This window comes from Petaurus breviceps, unplaced genomic scaffold, assembly GCF_028583685.1.
Source record: "Petaurus breviceps papuanus isolate PSGF00001 unplaced genomic scaffold, PetGlider_PUasm1.0 37, whole genome shotgun sequence".
Lineage (NCBI taxonomy): Eukaryota > Metazoa > Chordata > Mammalia > Diprotodontia > Petauridae > Petaurus > Petaurus breviceps.
This window is the reverse complement of record NW_027186296.1, coordinates 36,058,423-36,075,116: the sequence shown is the minus strand read 5'-3', so window position 1 is coordinate 36,075,116 and position 16,694 is coordinate 36,058,423. Positions and strand designations below refer to the sequence as shown.

Genomic DNA, 16,694 nt, shown 5'->3' with positions numbered 1-16,694 from the left:
CTGTCAGTCTAATTTTCAGCACTAGTACTTAGTAAGTAGCCATGGGATTATGGACAGATGACTTAACCTCTCCAAGTCTCAGTTTTCCCCAAGTGAAAAAGAGATGATAGTCTTTTCCCACTTCCCTTGAAGTGCTACCCCAATGCGTTATCATCTTGGGACCTACTCAGGGTTACCAAGTGTTGTGCCAGCAGAGCAGGAGCAGGACCGACAAAGCTCAAAAGCTTCCCAGTACAGACAAGTCCAGTGATGAGCTGAGCACTTGTCATCTGAAAACCAGAGTAAGTTGAGCAGCTTGTCACCAAGTTAGGGTGATGGTACTGAATACAGGATAATGAATTTTTCAGCCAGAGACATTCATAGACTGACTACTAAGACTTGGAGGGAGCCTAGGATATTAAAGTTCAATCTGGAAGGGGCCTTGGAGGCATCTAGTCCAATCCTCTCATTTTATAGACAAGGAAACCTAGGCCCGAGAGATGAAATCACTTGTCCCGAGGGCACACCCATTATGGCAGAGGCAGGATTCAAACACAGGTCTTCTGACTCAAAATCCAGAACTCTTGCCACTGTGACACAAGGGGCTGTGATTTGAATGAGTTGGCAGAGCACAGAAGTCCTGAAGCTGCTCTATTCCTGACCTCTATAAGAATGTGATTCCTTGTCTTTGCTAGTTTGGAGTAGTTTTCTCCACACTCTACTTTGCTAAGATTGAGATGGTCTGGCCATTTTGTTTATTCTACTAGCAGTCTGCTCTGGAAAAGAAATAAGATGGATCTGACAACATAGCAAGCCAGACAGGAATGGAAAAAGCACAAACTCCCATAGCTAGAGGACCCAGATTCAAATCCTGCCTCTGATTCTTTAACTGGTTGTATTATTCTGAACAAGTCACTTAACTTCCCTGGACCTCAGTTTTGTCATCTTCAAAATGGGGGAAGTAGGAGAAGGAAGGATGAACTTGATGACCCCTGAGGTCCCCTCCAGGTCTATATCTACGACATCATGACTATCCCAGCCCATGTTAGAACAGAGTTTGCAAAGAGAATGAATGAGGCTGGGATCCTTAGGACAGTGGCCTATAATGAGGCACTGTGTCCAACATAGATGTGAGGCCTAGGGAGACAGTGCACATCTGCAGCTTGGAGTAAAGACAAAAACAGCAAGAGGTTCCCAGTGGTAATCAGAGCATCTCAGAAAGTGATCCTTGGCTATCTCTCTTCCCTTCCTCCCCAAATTAGCCTCTAGGAGAAAAGAAGCTGTGTACTGGGAATCCCCCAAAGTTTCTTTTCTTACAATTTAATTTCAAAGCTTGTGGCCCAGAGAGGAGGGGTTGGCTCTAGAGCCCACAGAATGATCCTTGGGAAGGTCACTTTCCCCTCCCCTCTGCCTCTGGATCCTTACTCTTGCTTAAAGATTGGTTGTGATTTTGGACTCTCCTTTTCCTCTCCGCTACAGCTACCCAACCTGCCCTTGATTCTTCTCATTGCTGTGCATACCGAAAAGCTGGTAAATGCAGCAGAAACAGATTTATCTGGCACTGTCCCCAGGAACCCAAAAGGAAACCAGAGAGTGGCCACCACTGCACCACTCTGATCATACTCCTTTCTCTCCCAGGTTAAGGCCTTGTTGGGAATCTCCTTAGAATTCTAGTTCAGTCTTCAAAGCAAATAAGCATAAATTGTTCTAGGGAGACAAAAATGCTATCCCTAATCAGTCAGTTAATTAGTAGGGTTTCAATAGGGTCTAACCCCTACACTGTGTCCTTGGCTATAAAGAATACAATGAAGCAAAGAATTGTAGGCATTTAAAGGGGAAGGGTTGAGAGTAATGCTTGTTCCAAGGTGTGTTGACCACAACTGACCTGTGTACTATACATGCTTTATGCATAAGACACAGTCCCTGTCCCCATGGAGCTTATAGCCTGTCTGGGGAAACTTCATGTGCAAACATGAAACATTTAGAGAGCAGTTACATCACCCTAAGCTGGATGGGTCTCTGTTTTATATAACATATACATATATATGTATATATATATATATGTTTGTATATATATATATATAATGAGTATCATATTTCTTGCCTTCGGAATGGGTAAGGGAATGGTAGAAGGAGGAAGACAATTTGGAACTGAAAATAAAAATAAACTTTTAAAAATATGTATTCCATCTAATATGATTTGAGAAACACCAAAAGGCTCATTTGCCTGTGAATATTTCAAGCTCCACTCTCCCATGGACTTAAAAATGATTTTTACTAGATTCTTTCAGATATACCTAAAATTTTACATTTTAATAGGAGCCCTTACATTGACATTGTCTCCAAAAGATCCCTGTTAAAATACAAATACTTCATGGGGGAGGAGGGAGCAACTTATTAAAAGACATTGACACATTAGCATTTTGTCAGTTCTAGAATAGAGAAAAAAGTCCCGAGGATATAGGACCAAAAAAAACAAAAAACCCAGAATGGGGAAAGGGATAAGGGTAGAAAAAATTTGGTGGAGTATGGGGCACTGCCCAAAGGAAGTGGATAAGGTGCTATGGTGTGAGCCCCAGCAGTGAAGGAGGAGCTAAAAGACACTGGGCAGTGGAGTGGAGATTCAGAAAGGAAAAGCTGCTACTCCCAAATCCAGATGTCCCCATAATTCACAATTATGCCTAAAACAAACTCTTACTGTAACAGTCCACAAAATCTCTACTGGGAAGTAAAGATTCAATATAAAAGTTCCATTTTCACTGGGAGTTCATAGTGCCTCATTTCCACATTCTACAAAGCTGGAGGGTTGAGACTAGAAATTCACTCTTCCCTCCAGCTCTTACACTCCATCATCACTTCCATATCCATAGTGTTTTAAGGTTTACAGAACACTTTTCCTCATAACAACATTATGAAATAGGTGATACAGTCATGCTCTCTCTTTTATAGACACAGAAGCTGAGATTCAGGTTAAGTGACTTGCCCAGGGTCACACAACTCATACATATCAGAGACAGGGCTTGAAACTAGGTCTTTCTGACTCCAAAGCTGGTCCTCTCTTCACTAGGAAACGTGACCTCTAAATCACTCCACCTGTGTTTGCTGATTGTTTTGTTAGTTTTTCTTCTCACTCAAGTCACTAAGCAGTTCTTTCTGTCATATGCTCCCAGCAGTCAGGCCCCTAAGCTCAGGGCAGCTTCTCCATTTGGGCATTTCCACAGGGTGACCTTGATAGTCAAAGGGTCTTGAAATCAGAAAGTCCTGAATTCTATAGAAAGGGCCCCATGGCAATGGAAGCAAAGAAGCCAAGGTGACTGTAATATCAGTCAGGCAATATCACTGATTTAGTTCTCACTATGTGCTAAGGCAAGTGGTGATGGCTGTGGAGAGACCGAGAGGAAGAGACTCATGAGCATCCCAGGGATGGTCTAGTGATTGTGCAGAAAAAGCAGTTACGACACAGTCTACTTTTACATAAGAGTATCATGAGTCTAGAGCCAGAAAGGTACCTTACGTAGCATCTAGTTCAACCCCTTCATTTTACTAAGGAGAAAACTGAGGCCAAGAGTGGCATAATTGCTGTTGTTGTTTGTCCTTCATTCTCAAAGAGGACCATGACATTGAGGTGATTGCACGTGAATTGGATTTAAGTGAGGGAGGGCTGTGCAGAGTCACCAGCCTCACTCTCTCCTCTGGAGCCATGTGGGTCCAGTGCCAAGACATAGGTCAGGACAGCTGGAGATGGCCCTGGACACAGTGAAGATGTTGGCCTTTTTAAGCCAAGGTCTTTTCCAGGTCTCAGTTTGTCTGAGGCAATGCCCATTCAGGGATTAAGGCTAGGTAAGAAATGAGGCAGAGTGGCCTCTTTTACGTAGTCAAAAAAAAAAAAATCAAGGGGAGGGTTGGTGGCGCAGCAAGTAAAGTGCCTGTCCCAGAGTCAGGAGGACCGGGAGTTCGGTTAGGCCTCAGACACTTAACACCCACACACACTCCCCCCCCCACCACACACACACACACAAAACTAGGCATGTAACCTTGGGCAATCTCCTTAACCCCAATTGCCCTCCAAAAGGCCAAAAAAAAAAATCGGTCTGGGAGGGGAAGTCACTGAGGGTTTCTGGACAAAACAAAAACAATCGCTATTTGCACCCACTCTGAACCATCAGAGCCCAAACAATGTCCAAATGAGCCTTGGAGTGGGACCTATTGTTGGTCAATCAATGAGAGCCAGAGTGCTTTAGTTTAAAAGCATGGTCCTTAAAAAAGAAATCTAGCTAAGTAAACCTCAAGATAACTTTCAAAGTATAAAGTGACTTACCCAAAGCCATATAGGTTTTAGGAAGTAGAAATAGGATTTGAACCTAAATCCTCTGGTTCTGAATGTAGCCTACTTTCCATAGGACCACATTCCTACTCATAAGTAAAGTGGATAATTCCAATAAAAACCCAAAAGCTTTGCTTTTGATGGAAAGGTTATGAATATTTCCTTATCATTACTAAGTGGCTTTGCTTAGGTGGTCTACTGATGGCATGTTAAATTTCCAAATGGAAATGATGAAATAAAAGTTTAAGATTTCCTTTCTGTTTAGTTTTTGTTGTAATTTGATGAAAGATGATGTGGTATAATGGAAAAATCAGGTTTAGTAGCAAGAGACATAGGTTCTCATCCCAGTACTGCTGTGACATTGGGCAAGTTATTTAACCTGCAGTTCATGGAAAAGCCTTAGTTTCCTTATCTATGAAATAGGAATTATAGTAATACTACTCCCCATCCCCACCTTACTGGGCTGGGGACAGGGAGAGGGTATTTTTGTGATTATCAGAAGAGATTAGAGTATGAAAATGCTTTGGGTGGAAAAAGGCATCAAATTGCTAGGCAAATATGAAACAAGAGTATGAAATTAATGTGCAGTAATGAAAAGGTGAATAGCCCCAAAGCTAATGTGCCTTGCAGTCAACCCAAGTGCTTCTCATGGAATGAACCTCACCCCCATCAAGAGCATTACAAAGTTTGACCAAACTCTCAGAAAATTTCATGCCTTGTAAGAATGGAAAGTTCACTTTATTCTGAAGGGAAAGTATCTGTCCCCACCTGATTTGCATTTTACATGGTGCAGCAGGAAATATTTAAGTTGACAAATAGGATATTTAATACTGCAACAGATATTTGGCAGTTAGTTTTTAACAATTGTTACAAATGTGATTTATTTGCTATTATAAAAAGGGCATTACTATGTGAATATGACTCGGAAATTAGCTCCAGTTTAGCAAGAGGCCTTGACTGCCTGACCTCTTAATATCCTTATAATGATGCCATTTACCATTCAATGCTTAGTCAAGTCACTCACTGCTAGATTTGTTTTAAAGGAGGCCACTGTAGGGCAGAGGCACTACGTGTGTTAACATACTGCCTTGGTGTGTTAGGCACATGCTCTACCAGCCTTTTAACAGACCAAGGAGGGGGGGAGAGAGCCTTAATCAAGTCCTTTATGAAAATGTGTTAGATTCCAATTTCCTACCGTGAAAATGCATTATTACTAATTACAGTCTACTGCAGCTAGAACATACGTCATATTTTCTTCACAAGATGCTTCCCAGGGTAGGCTGAGCCACTGAATACCACAAACCAGGCAGTTTTTGACCATCTAGTGATTCCAGCTTTTAATTTCAAGCAAAGCTAGTCCTTGGTAGGGAGAGGCTTCTCACTAGGGCCAAGGGCATCAGTCCTGTTTTTGTTTATCCTTTGTTTTTGAAGACCAGTGACATCATGGAGTAATGTCTTTATTTGCAAGTAACTTGGATTTAAGGGAAGCAGAGTTGTACAAAGTCTACTAATGGAGGAACAAGGACTGGTCTTCACAGCCCCACCCTTGAGCTACTAAGTCTCAAATATGGCTTTTATCAGTAAACCCCCTAACCAAAGCCACTCAGTAATATTGACAGCAATGGTTTATGGGATCCCAGAATCATAGATGCAGACCTAAAAAGAGCCTCAGAGGCCATAGAGTTCAATCCCCTCATTTTGTAAACGAGGGAAAAGAGATCCAAAGGTAAGTGTCAAAGGTGGGATTTGAACCCAGGTCCTCTGACCCCAGAGACAATGTTCTTAGAGGAGAATAAAGGAATAGCACAGGATCATAATGTAGACTTAGAACTGGAAGGGGCTTTAAAGGTCATTGAGACCAGCTTCCCCCTTCTGTTGATGTTGCTGAGTCATTTTTAGCTATATCTGATTTTCATGACTCCATTTGGGGTTTTCTTGTCAGAGACACTGGAGTGGTCTGCCATTTTCTTTTCCAGCTCATTTTACAGATGAGGAACTGAGACAAATAGGGTTAAGTGACTTAACCAAATCACACAGCTAGGAAGTGTCTGAACTCAGGAAGATGGACCTTCCTAATAAAGCCTGGTGCTTTATCCACTGTGCCATACACAGAAGAGGAAATGGAGGCACAAAGTAGTTAAGTGACTGGCCCAGGGTCATGCTAGTGACCCTAGTAAGTATTCAAAGTAGCATTTGAATTCAACTCTTCCTGACTCTAGAATTAATATTTTGGTATGCCAGAGAAATGCTAATCTGCTTTATGTCAGGTGATCCTTATGAGAAACCTGAGAGGTGGGTGGTGCAATTCTCCCTATTTTATAGCTTAGGAAACTCAGTCTCAGAAAAACGGAAGTGGTTGGCTCAAGGCCACACAGCCAGTAAGTGGCTTAGATAGGACTTGGACTCAGGCCTTCCTCTTCCAGGTGTCATTGGCATTCCAAAAACAAATAGCTGATTTGCCCAAAGGTAGAATATGGACATTATGGGTATATTTGCATGATTAAAATAATAGTCTAGATTAATAGAGTATTAGTCCTATTCCTAGATGAGGAAACTGATTCCCAGTGAGCTTACTCGGTTTAAAGCAACGAATCTAACTAGTGGCAGATGGTATACATTTGTGAACTTTTCAAAGTGCTTTCATTTGAAAGCTCACAAAAGGTCTTTGTGGAAAGTAGTGCAGATATCATTCCCCTTTGACAGATGAGGAAACTGAGGTGCAGAGTGGTACAGAGACTTGCCTAGGGTCACATCACTCATTAATAGCAATGCTTATACCAAAAAAAAAAAAAAGAAAAAATTAGGCACCAGGACTCCTGACTCAGAGTCTTGTTCTTTCATTCTATGTCATATTGACATTTTTGGAGAGTATGGCCATTTTCTTTTCCAATAGCCTGCCATGCCATGACCAGAAGGACCGGAGTTTCAATTCTTTTCTCCAGCAGGGGGTGAACCCTTTGTCACAGCGATTCATTCTTTGCATCAGGTCCTCCTCCTTCTGTCCATTTGACTTCCCTACACACACCCCCCAAATTCCCTAAAGTTCATTTTTACTCAATTTTCTCAATAGAATTGAGAAATTCCTTTGCCTTGTCATTTTAGAAATGTTCAGCCATGAGCAGAAAAATCAAAGACTACCTCAGCCTTCCTGAATTTAGTTAACTCTTCTCAAATAAGGTAATAGGGCAATTGGGTCGATTTTCTCTGCTGGGTTATTTGCACTCCTGTAACTGCAGTGATCATCTTGACTGTTCTGATTAGGGGTTTATGGCAGCTCCATCACTCAATTGAATGATGTAGAAATAGAAGCAAAGGGTATCTGCTCTGTTAAAATCACATTCCCGCTGCCCCCTCTTTTTCTTTTGCTGGTCTCATTTCTTCTTTTTTTTTCCTGTTTTGATTAGATATGGGCAACAGACCTTGAACTTCTTTATAGTGACCAGCTTTCCTTGACACAGCTCACCTTGTATGTGACCAGAGGAAATCTGAATTTCAGTTCTAGTATCTTAGAAGTGGCACCCTCTGTAAAGAAACTTAATAAATCCCCCAGCCAGATCAAGGTAGAACCAGTAAGTATCAATCAATCAACCAGCATTTCCCGAGTTCCTACTGGATGTGCCCAGCCCTGTGCTACATATGGAGGGGAGGAGGGTTATGCAAAAATGAGAAAGACCCAACCCCTGCCTTCAGAGTTTGTTGTCCTATTGAGGAGATAAAATAGACACACAAGAAAAGCTGACCAACCAATGCTACTAGAATTAGAAGGGGAAAGGGTGACCAAGGGGGAAAAAATCTTTGCAACAAGTTTCTCTGATAAGATTCTTGTTTCTAAGATCTGTAAGTAAGTTATTCAAATTTATAAGAATAAGAGCTATTCCCAATTGATAAATAGTCCAGAAATATGAAGAGGTAATTTTCTAAGGAAGAAATCCCTGCTGTTAACAGCTATATGAAAAGTTGCTTAAACATACAAGGTAAAATGGGGTCAGTACTGAAGGAGTGACAAAGATGCCAAGCACCATTGGAGCTCTACATAGGGAGTGTCCCTTGTGAGCTAGATTCATCCAGAAGACTTCATGGAAGAGGTGAGACATGAACTGAGCCTTGAAGGCCAGGAAGAGGCTGAGAGAAGGAGTGGGAAGCATTTCAAATAGGGAAAGGAGAGGATGGGATGAGTCAATGTCATTATCAAACAACATTATTGAGCACCTACTTGTACAGGGCACCCCTGCCCAGCCCAGCCACACCATTACCAGAGCAAGTATACATAAGATCATAGGATTTAGAGGAGGCCTTAGAGATCCTCCAGTCTTCCCCTTCTCTGAACAGGTGAAGAATCTTGGACCCAGAAAAGGAAATGGCCAACCCAAGCCATTACCCAAGGTCACAGAGCTAGTAAATGGCAGATTCAAAGCTTTACCTCCAAACTCGTGCTATTTCCACAACTCCCAGGCCAAGCAACCCACATCCTGGGAGTCCAAGTCTTGAGTATTTTTTAATGGGATGCCTAAGAGTAGTTTAGCTGATTTCTTCCAACTTTAAAATTTTCTGATCTTTTCCTAAATCCTGTACATGGGCCAATTCTAGAAGAGCAATGATAAAGTACTTGCTGCTGACATCACTTGTATGTATAGTTAGGTAATTTAATGATGATGATGATGATGGCTAGTGTTTTTCATAGTACTTCAATTTTTGCAAAGTGCCTTCTATTTTTTTTATCAACTTTGACCTTCACAATAATTCTGTGAGGTATATGCTATTATTATCCCCATTTTCCAGATGAGGAAATTGAAGCTAAAAGAGAGTAAATGACTTGCCCAGGATCATACCGCTAGTAAATGTCTGAGGGGCAGGATTTGAACTCAGATCTTCCTGATATCCATTGTGCAGCTTAGTTGGAAAGATGCATTGTGTAGGAGACCTTCCTTTTATGGCTATCCCTCTTCCTTCTAACCTCATATGCTTCACTTTGTCACAAGGACTTTTAATCAGTCATCAAACATCTATTAAGCACCTACTATGTACTAGGTACCAGGGATACAAAGATCAACATGAAAGCTCATGACCTTGTGGATCTTACATGTTAACAAGAAAGAGAGCATGAACACACACATACATAAACACATGTCTACATATACATGCAAAAGAGATACAGGGTAAATTTGGGGGAGGCAGGGAATCCTAGCTGGGGGGAACCAGGAGACAAGGAAGGACAGAGCAGAAGACAAAGCCTGAGCCCAGTCTTCAAGTAAATAAGGGATTTCAAGAGACAGGGGTGGGGAGGGAGTCTGTTCCACGCATGGGAAATAGCTGGTACAGAGAGCACAGATATGGGAAATGATGTGTCTAGTGTAAGAACAGCAAGGAGGCCAGTTTAGCCCAACCATAGACTTTCTGGAGGGGAGGAAGGCATAATAAGACTCAAAGCATAAGAGGGGTTCAGGTTGTAAAGAGCAAAATTTGATTAGAAGGGAAAGGGGAACAAAGAAAGATGGCCCCATGATGAGCAAGCCCTGACTCCCTAGAGAAAGTAGTTCCAGGTCCCTATCTTCAGAAAGGTCCACCAGGTTGTTGTTCCTACAGTACTAAAGAAAAATGCAGAACTCAACCCCTTGTCCACGAATTCCAGGATGGGCCATCCCAATTCTGTGCTATCTCTTTTTGTTTTTTTTTAAGAAGTCGGGGTTAAGTAACTTGCTCAAGATTACATGGCCAGTTATTTCTAGGTGTGGTGCTAAGTATCAGAGCCTGGATTCGATCCCAGGTTATCCCGACTCTGGGGCCAGTGCTCTTACTCACTGAGCCACCTTGCCTCCTCTACGTGCTATTTCTAAAAGAAAACTGCAGACGGTGGTGGCTTTCAGTCAGCAACCAGCCCTAAATGACAATTTGCTGCTTTAAATATGTTGCTTCAGAGAAGTCTAGCCAAAAGCATATGTTATGTTTTGGATGAGAGGCACGCTCAGTGGTTTCCCCTATTGTGCCTGTTGGCTTCCTTCCTAACTGCAGACAATATTGTGGAATTCTTTAGAGAAAGAGAGAGAATCTTGCAAATTTTGCTTTACTATGAACATGCAAGAGGAAAGCATTATGGTCCTAGACGGTCCAAAGGCCATATAATCCCAGAAGGAAAGTATGTTCATTATTACCATGATCTACTATAGAATTGAGTATGCTTTTGATTTTTAGAAAGACAAAAGTCTCTGGCTGGGTGTGTCTGGAAGTGTGTGCTTATAGATGTGTTTGTCTTTGTGTTCAGAAATACAGACATGCACAGCTACACACAAGTATACACATGTGTAGCCAGATATACACTAGCCTGCATTTAAAACCAAACAGAAATTTTATTGGAAAACTATGTGCAAATTGTGATTCTGCTTTTTGGAAAAGGAAGTTGTCATCCTCTCTGACTTCACAATGCTCCTTTAAAGAACACAATAAAGAGGAGCAAAGATAAAATGCTTATGAAAGTCCAAAGGGTTTCAGAACCCATAAAGTACCTCTGACTTGGAGAGGCACTTCACATAAGGAACAAAACAAAAATCCAAACTTTTTTTCTTCCTGTACTCACAGGAGAGATATTGTCCCTTTCCCACCCCAAAGAAGGTGTCAAGAAATTATAATTTAGAGGTTAATGAGCTCCCAATCTAGTGCTCTTGTCAAGCAACCACTTTGAGGAGAAAGAGTAAATTGGATATGATTAGTCCCAGAAGTACATGTTTTAAAAATGAAAAGTAATCAAGTAGCAACTTTTTAAATTAAAATTCTGTCAGAATTAACATAAATTGTCATCTTTTCCTATCAGTTTTTACCTAGCCATTCTCCTTCTAACTTCTCCTTTCTGAGTTTTCAAGGAGTAGCAACAAGGACTGTTTTGGAAAATATCTTAAAATAACCCAAGACATTCATAAGCATTTTAATAGCATATGATCTGTAATGAATGATTAAGTAAAACCTTTTGTGTTAAATTATGATGTTAATAATGATTCTGTCTCTTTTAATTTATTATGAATTCTCAAATGCTCCGGGTTTGATTTTGATAAAATGGAACAACAACGGAGTTTATGTGATGACTTTATTTTTAGAAATCCTTCTTTGAAAGAACAAATTTCCTAGATACTGCTGCTACTGTAATTATGTACAAAACCAATCACTCATTATAGTTAGGATACATTATCTTCTAGACAGATGAGGCTAAATAAGCAACACATTAATAATTCAGAGTGCAGTTCATTATGCATGTGGATGCATGCTTTGTAACCAAAATAAGCACCTCATCAGCCTCGTGCCAACCCTTAAACAATAGTTCTGTGTTATTGCAGCCCCATTCAAGTTTACGCTTGTTAAACTGCTACTTGGATTATTTTATCAAACATTCATTTATTTGTGGTCCCTTACTGCAGAGAACAGATTTTGGAAGCTCCTTTTTTCAGTTAATGATTTGAGCAATGGGTGTTATTAATTCTCAGAATATTATAAACATGATTAATTCTCAGGCAGAGATTTATTACACAAGGATTTCAACTATGTCAACTTAAATACATCACTGTCAAAACAAGTATCATGGAGAAAATGAAATGCACTCTGCACTTCCAGTCCTCAAGCTCAGAAGGAAATCGATTTAAATTATGGCTAGAGAAAAATTATATTCTCCAATGAAAAAGAGTGTTTTTAAACTTCTTTTATTTAGCTATGAGAATTCTTGTTAGATTGTGATTTAGAAAGAATACTGGACTTTGACCTAGAACTTTTTTGTCCTTTTTTCATTTTTCCTTTTTTTCCAGTGAGAGTCAATCTCTGCATTTTCTAGTCATGCCTAACTGGGTTCTAGGGAAATTTAGACTATTCAGTAATGGCAGAGCAGGGCCCTAAAGAAAGGCCTAGACTGGCACAGACATGGGCAGATTTGGTAAAAGCCTAAAGAGTATGATTTGAGAGGTCTCTAGCAGGACCCTCATGCCCAAATACCAACCTTATCATTCATCTTCATTCTACTTTTTTGTTTCTTCTCCTTTTAGCAGTGTGGTATAGTGGAAATTGTATTCAGGAATTATAATTGTAGGATCATATCAGGAATTGTAATAAGGAGTTAAATCCCAGCTATGGCACTTGCTCCCTGGATACAAATGAGCAAGTCACTTAACCTCTCCTAGCCTGAATTTCCTAACCTGTAAAATGGAGATATTAATAATTTTTCCACCCATTTCACTGGGTTATTGTGAAGAAAGCCCCCTGTAAATACTAAAGTACATAGAAATGTGAGATATTATTATTCAGATTTGATGTTTTGGACTTTAGTTCCCTTGCTAAAATTTAAGTACCCCAGGAAGAATCACATCTTAAACTATTAGCAGCTCAATTACCAGCTAACCTCTTAGCAAATACAGGAAAAAAAGGAGAGGGATTTGAGGGAAGATGTATGTATACCAGGAAGAAGGACAGGGACACTGAGGGGGGGATGAAAAAGTTACAAAGACAAACTTTATGTGCTCCATAACTTTACAGAAGACCCTTCCAGCCCAGACTATGCAAAGGTAGTGGTCAGATGTGTGACCTTGAGTGAGTCTTATACCCACTTAGTCTCAGTCCCTCAACCACAAAATACCCACCACACATCCCAGAGGAATCATAAAAACTGTTTAATGAGTGAACTTTGGCATAAATATTTTTGGTGATGGAAATCACAAAAATGCCTAGTAGAAATCAGACTAGCTCTCTTGGCAAGCACTCCCAGTCTATTCACAAGATATCTTCATAGACTAGAGGTGTCTTCACTACAAGAAAGACATCAAACACCTAGAGAATTATACCCAGGATGAAAATCAGCCTTTTAGGACAAATTAGAGGTGTGACCAGGCCCATTTGGTTTGAAAATATTCCATGAGAGTAGTAGGTAATTAGCCCAAATGTCTTAAACAATTGATTTTAGAACCTTTACATCAAGGGTTCTTAACCTAGGATGTACAGATTCCCAAAGAATCCATAGAGAGATTACAGAGAGTCCTTGAAGTTGAATGAGAAAAAAAGTTAAAACTTTATTTTCACTGACTTTTTGTTTCCTTGAAATACTATACATTTAAAAACATACATAAAATAAAATAAATACATAAAAAATTTTAAAAATATTTCTGAGGCAGTATCTACAGCTTTACCAAACTGCCCAAAAGGTCTATTTATATGCACACAAAACAGTTTAAGAACCCCTGTTTCATAGGAATCATCTCCTTTGTCAGAGTTATAATATGGAAAGGAAGTTACAATTATTTACTGAAGTCAAAGCTCATATAGAATCTTAAAATCATAGAATTTCAGAGCTAGATAGGATGTTGGAAATCAGTTAGTTCAACATCTCATTTTACAGGTATAGAAACTGAGGCAGAGAAAAGTGAAGTCATTTGGCAAGTTAGTAGTAGAACCAGTACTAAAACCCAAGAGGATTTTTCATTATACCATGAAATTCAAAAGACTAATCATATAAAATAGTAAATCTAAATGTAGCCACTATCAAGAATGGGAAGAACCATTATTTATCTGTTATGTGAAAGAATACTCTAAAATGCAAAAAGTAAGCTCTTGTACTTGTTTCTTAAAAAACTTGTGGGTTTCTGTGGGGCAGGAAAATTCCTTTCCCTGAAGTAGAGAAGGAACAATTCTCCCCATTAGCACTCTATTCCTGTTCTTCATGCTTTACAGAGAGAGTTGCGTGTGGCCCTGGGCATTCTGTTGGGAGCAGAGCAGTGGCCAGTGATTCCCTGCCATCCACTCCTCCATGCAAGCCTAAGAAAAAACATCAATGCTGAAGTGGTGTAGAGGCCACTAGCTCACAGATATTTCTGGGGAAGTATGTGGGAGAGGTCCTGCAGAAGACAGAACAGGCCCTAATACCTACAGGAAGAGTTAGCTATGATATGTAATGTCAATATAGATTTTCAACTCAACTTTAAAAATCAAACTTGATTTTTTTTCAGCCTTAATAAACTGATATTGATTGCCTACTATAGACAAAAGGTGAATTTTGCAAACCAAACACTTAATTCTCTTTCTGGCTGAAAGGTGTTTGACTGTATTTTTCTTTTCCCAAAAGGATGGTCCATATTTGCGAAACCATTGACTTTAGATGGCACAATTATCTTTGTCATCTGCTCTGTCAGGTTCAATATAAGCTTGTCTTAAGTGTCCCTCTTTGCCCCTGACATTTAAATACTTTTAATGGAGAGACTTCTGGAATCTCAGGATCACAGCTCTAGAGAGAGCCAAAGGTTATCTAGTCCAGTCCTCTTAAATTTACAGAAAAGGAAAGTGAGACCCAGGGATGTTAAAGGATTTGCCCAAGGTCACACAGGCATTAATCCTCTTGGGTGGGATTTAAACTCAGGTCCTTTAACTACAGAATCAGTGCTCTCTCCACTGTATCATGATTTCAGAATCCATTTTAGAATCAAGAAGTTCAGAGCTAGAAGGGACTCTAGCCCTCTTCAAACTTAATGCCTTCTGTTTATAGTTGACGAAACTAAGACTCAAGAGAGGATATAACTCACCTACAGACAAGTTGGTTGAATGTTAAAAAATGTGCCATCCACTTATGTGTTCAAGATTCTGGATGGTTTTGATCTTTATATGAATTAGATTATTTCCAAGATCCCTTCTATTCCTAAATCCATGGCCATAGAATCAGTGCTGCTCTAGGGAGGAAATCATCACCATGAACCTCATCAGATATTTTTCACCTGCTCCCATGCTGCAAGGCCTTGTGCTTGACAGCAGGGATGCAGATTAGTGACTGTGATAAGAAGACACATTTATAGTACTTTTATACAATAGGGTGCTTTCCTTTTATTTCACATACTAGCATACTTTATAGTGTTTAGAGTGCGTTAAAGTTTCCCAAACTCTCTCCTCACAACAACCCTGTGAAGTAGGGCATATATAATTATACTCCATTTCACAGAGGGGCAAAGTGAAGTTAGGGGACTTGCCTATGACCACATACCTTTAATAAATATGGGAGCCAAGATATAATAAATTGTTCAGGTTTCTTGTGACTCCAAGTCTGATGTTCTTTCCCTTATACCACATTGCCTTTCTTTCAGTCATGACTCTTACCCTCAAGAAATTTCTCATCTAATTGGGGAGACAAAACATATGCACATAAAGACAACTAATAAGGTAGCAGGAAAGAAACTAAGTATTTGATAAAATGTATGGTACAGACAATAAGAGTCTCAGAGGAGGCAGGACTGGATCCTTGAGGGCTGGAATGGTCCAGCATAGATTTGTGGAGAAAGAAGGATTTGAGCTAGGCCTGCTAGATGGTTAAGAATTAGGCAAACAGAAGATGATAAGTCATTCAGACCAAAGGAAATGAGGGTATTTTGGTTCTAATTTCAGACTCCTTTCTTTCTGAAACATAATCACTAATTGTTTTTTAGAGGCTAGAATGACAACCCATTTTCCATCAGGAAGATGCCCAAAGTGCCATCTCTTTTTATTCTCTACACAAGAATTACATCCATATGATCATAGAATTTAGTTCTGAGGTACCTTAGAGGCCATTTAATTCACCCCTTTCATTTTATAAACAAGGATATTGAGGACCATACTTCTTGGTCCCACAGCACAGACAAGACAGGCAGACTCTAATGGCTCACCTTCTCTGAAGCCATGGTACAGATTGTGCCAGTCAAGTGCTCACTTTCTTGTTTTCTTTGGCTTAGTCTCAGCTTTGTTAGTTTTTATACGATGGTGGCATAAGAGAAGTTTAGAAGACAAAAATAACCTTGGAATTATCTTGTGAATTCATGGTAATTACCATGCAATTACATGCTCAGTAACCACAATGGAATTCTAAAGTATTTACAGTTCACTTATATCTACAGATCGCTCTGGCTTCCGTGCCTTCATTTTTAAAGTGAGTGTGCTATGGGACAGTGCAGCTGAACTACACTGGCCTGGTGGCCATTGTGCTCTACATTGACATGTAGGAAGAGCTTGTTTTGTTTTAGTTCAAACTAATACTAGACTACCTTTATTACCCCTTTGATGACCCTGGGTGAGTGCTGAAGAGTCAGTCTATCCCTTTACAAGAGGTTGCTCATCTCCTATGTATCCTTGGAATTCCATTATAGCAAACACTTACTGATTGGAAGCCCCTAAATGACTTTATCTGAACAGCAAATAAGCCACAGAGGAAAAGGGTGTCCAATTTAGAAAATCACACTGTTATTCCCTGGCATGATACTAAATAGTTTCCTTTTTTCTTATAGTTAAAAAAAATCCATTGACTAGATGCCTTGTAGAACCAGCCAGAACTTGCACTCCACTGACACAACTTCTGAGAACCTAGGGTCATCTCCATGATCAAACACTGCCAGAGGAATTTAATAGAGGAATA

General features: G+C 40.0%; 1 protein-coding gene across 1 annotated transcript in view; it reads left to right on the top strand.

The window, feature by feature from the left end:
* The window catches only part of IQCH (IQ motif containing H), a 141,599-nt gene that overhangs the window by 104,355 nt on the left and 20,550 nt on the right, over positions 1–16,694 (top strand). Inside the window, exon 8 of the mRNA XM_069097512.1 lies at positions 7,708–7,872. Coding sequence (XP_068953613.1) covers positions 7,708–7,872 — 165 coding nt within the window. The remainder of the gene's footprint in view (positions 1–7,707; positions 7,873–16,694) is intronic.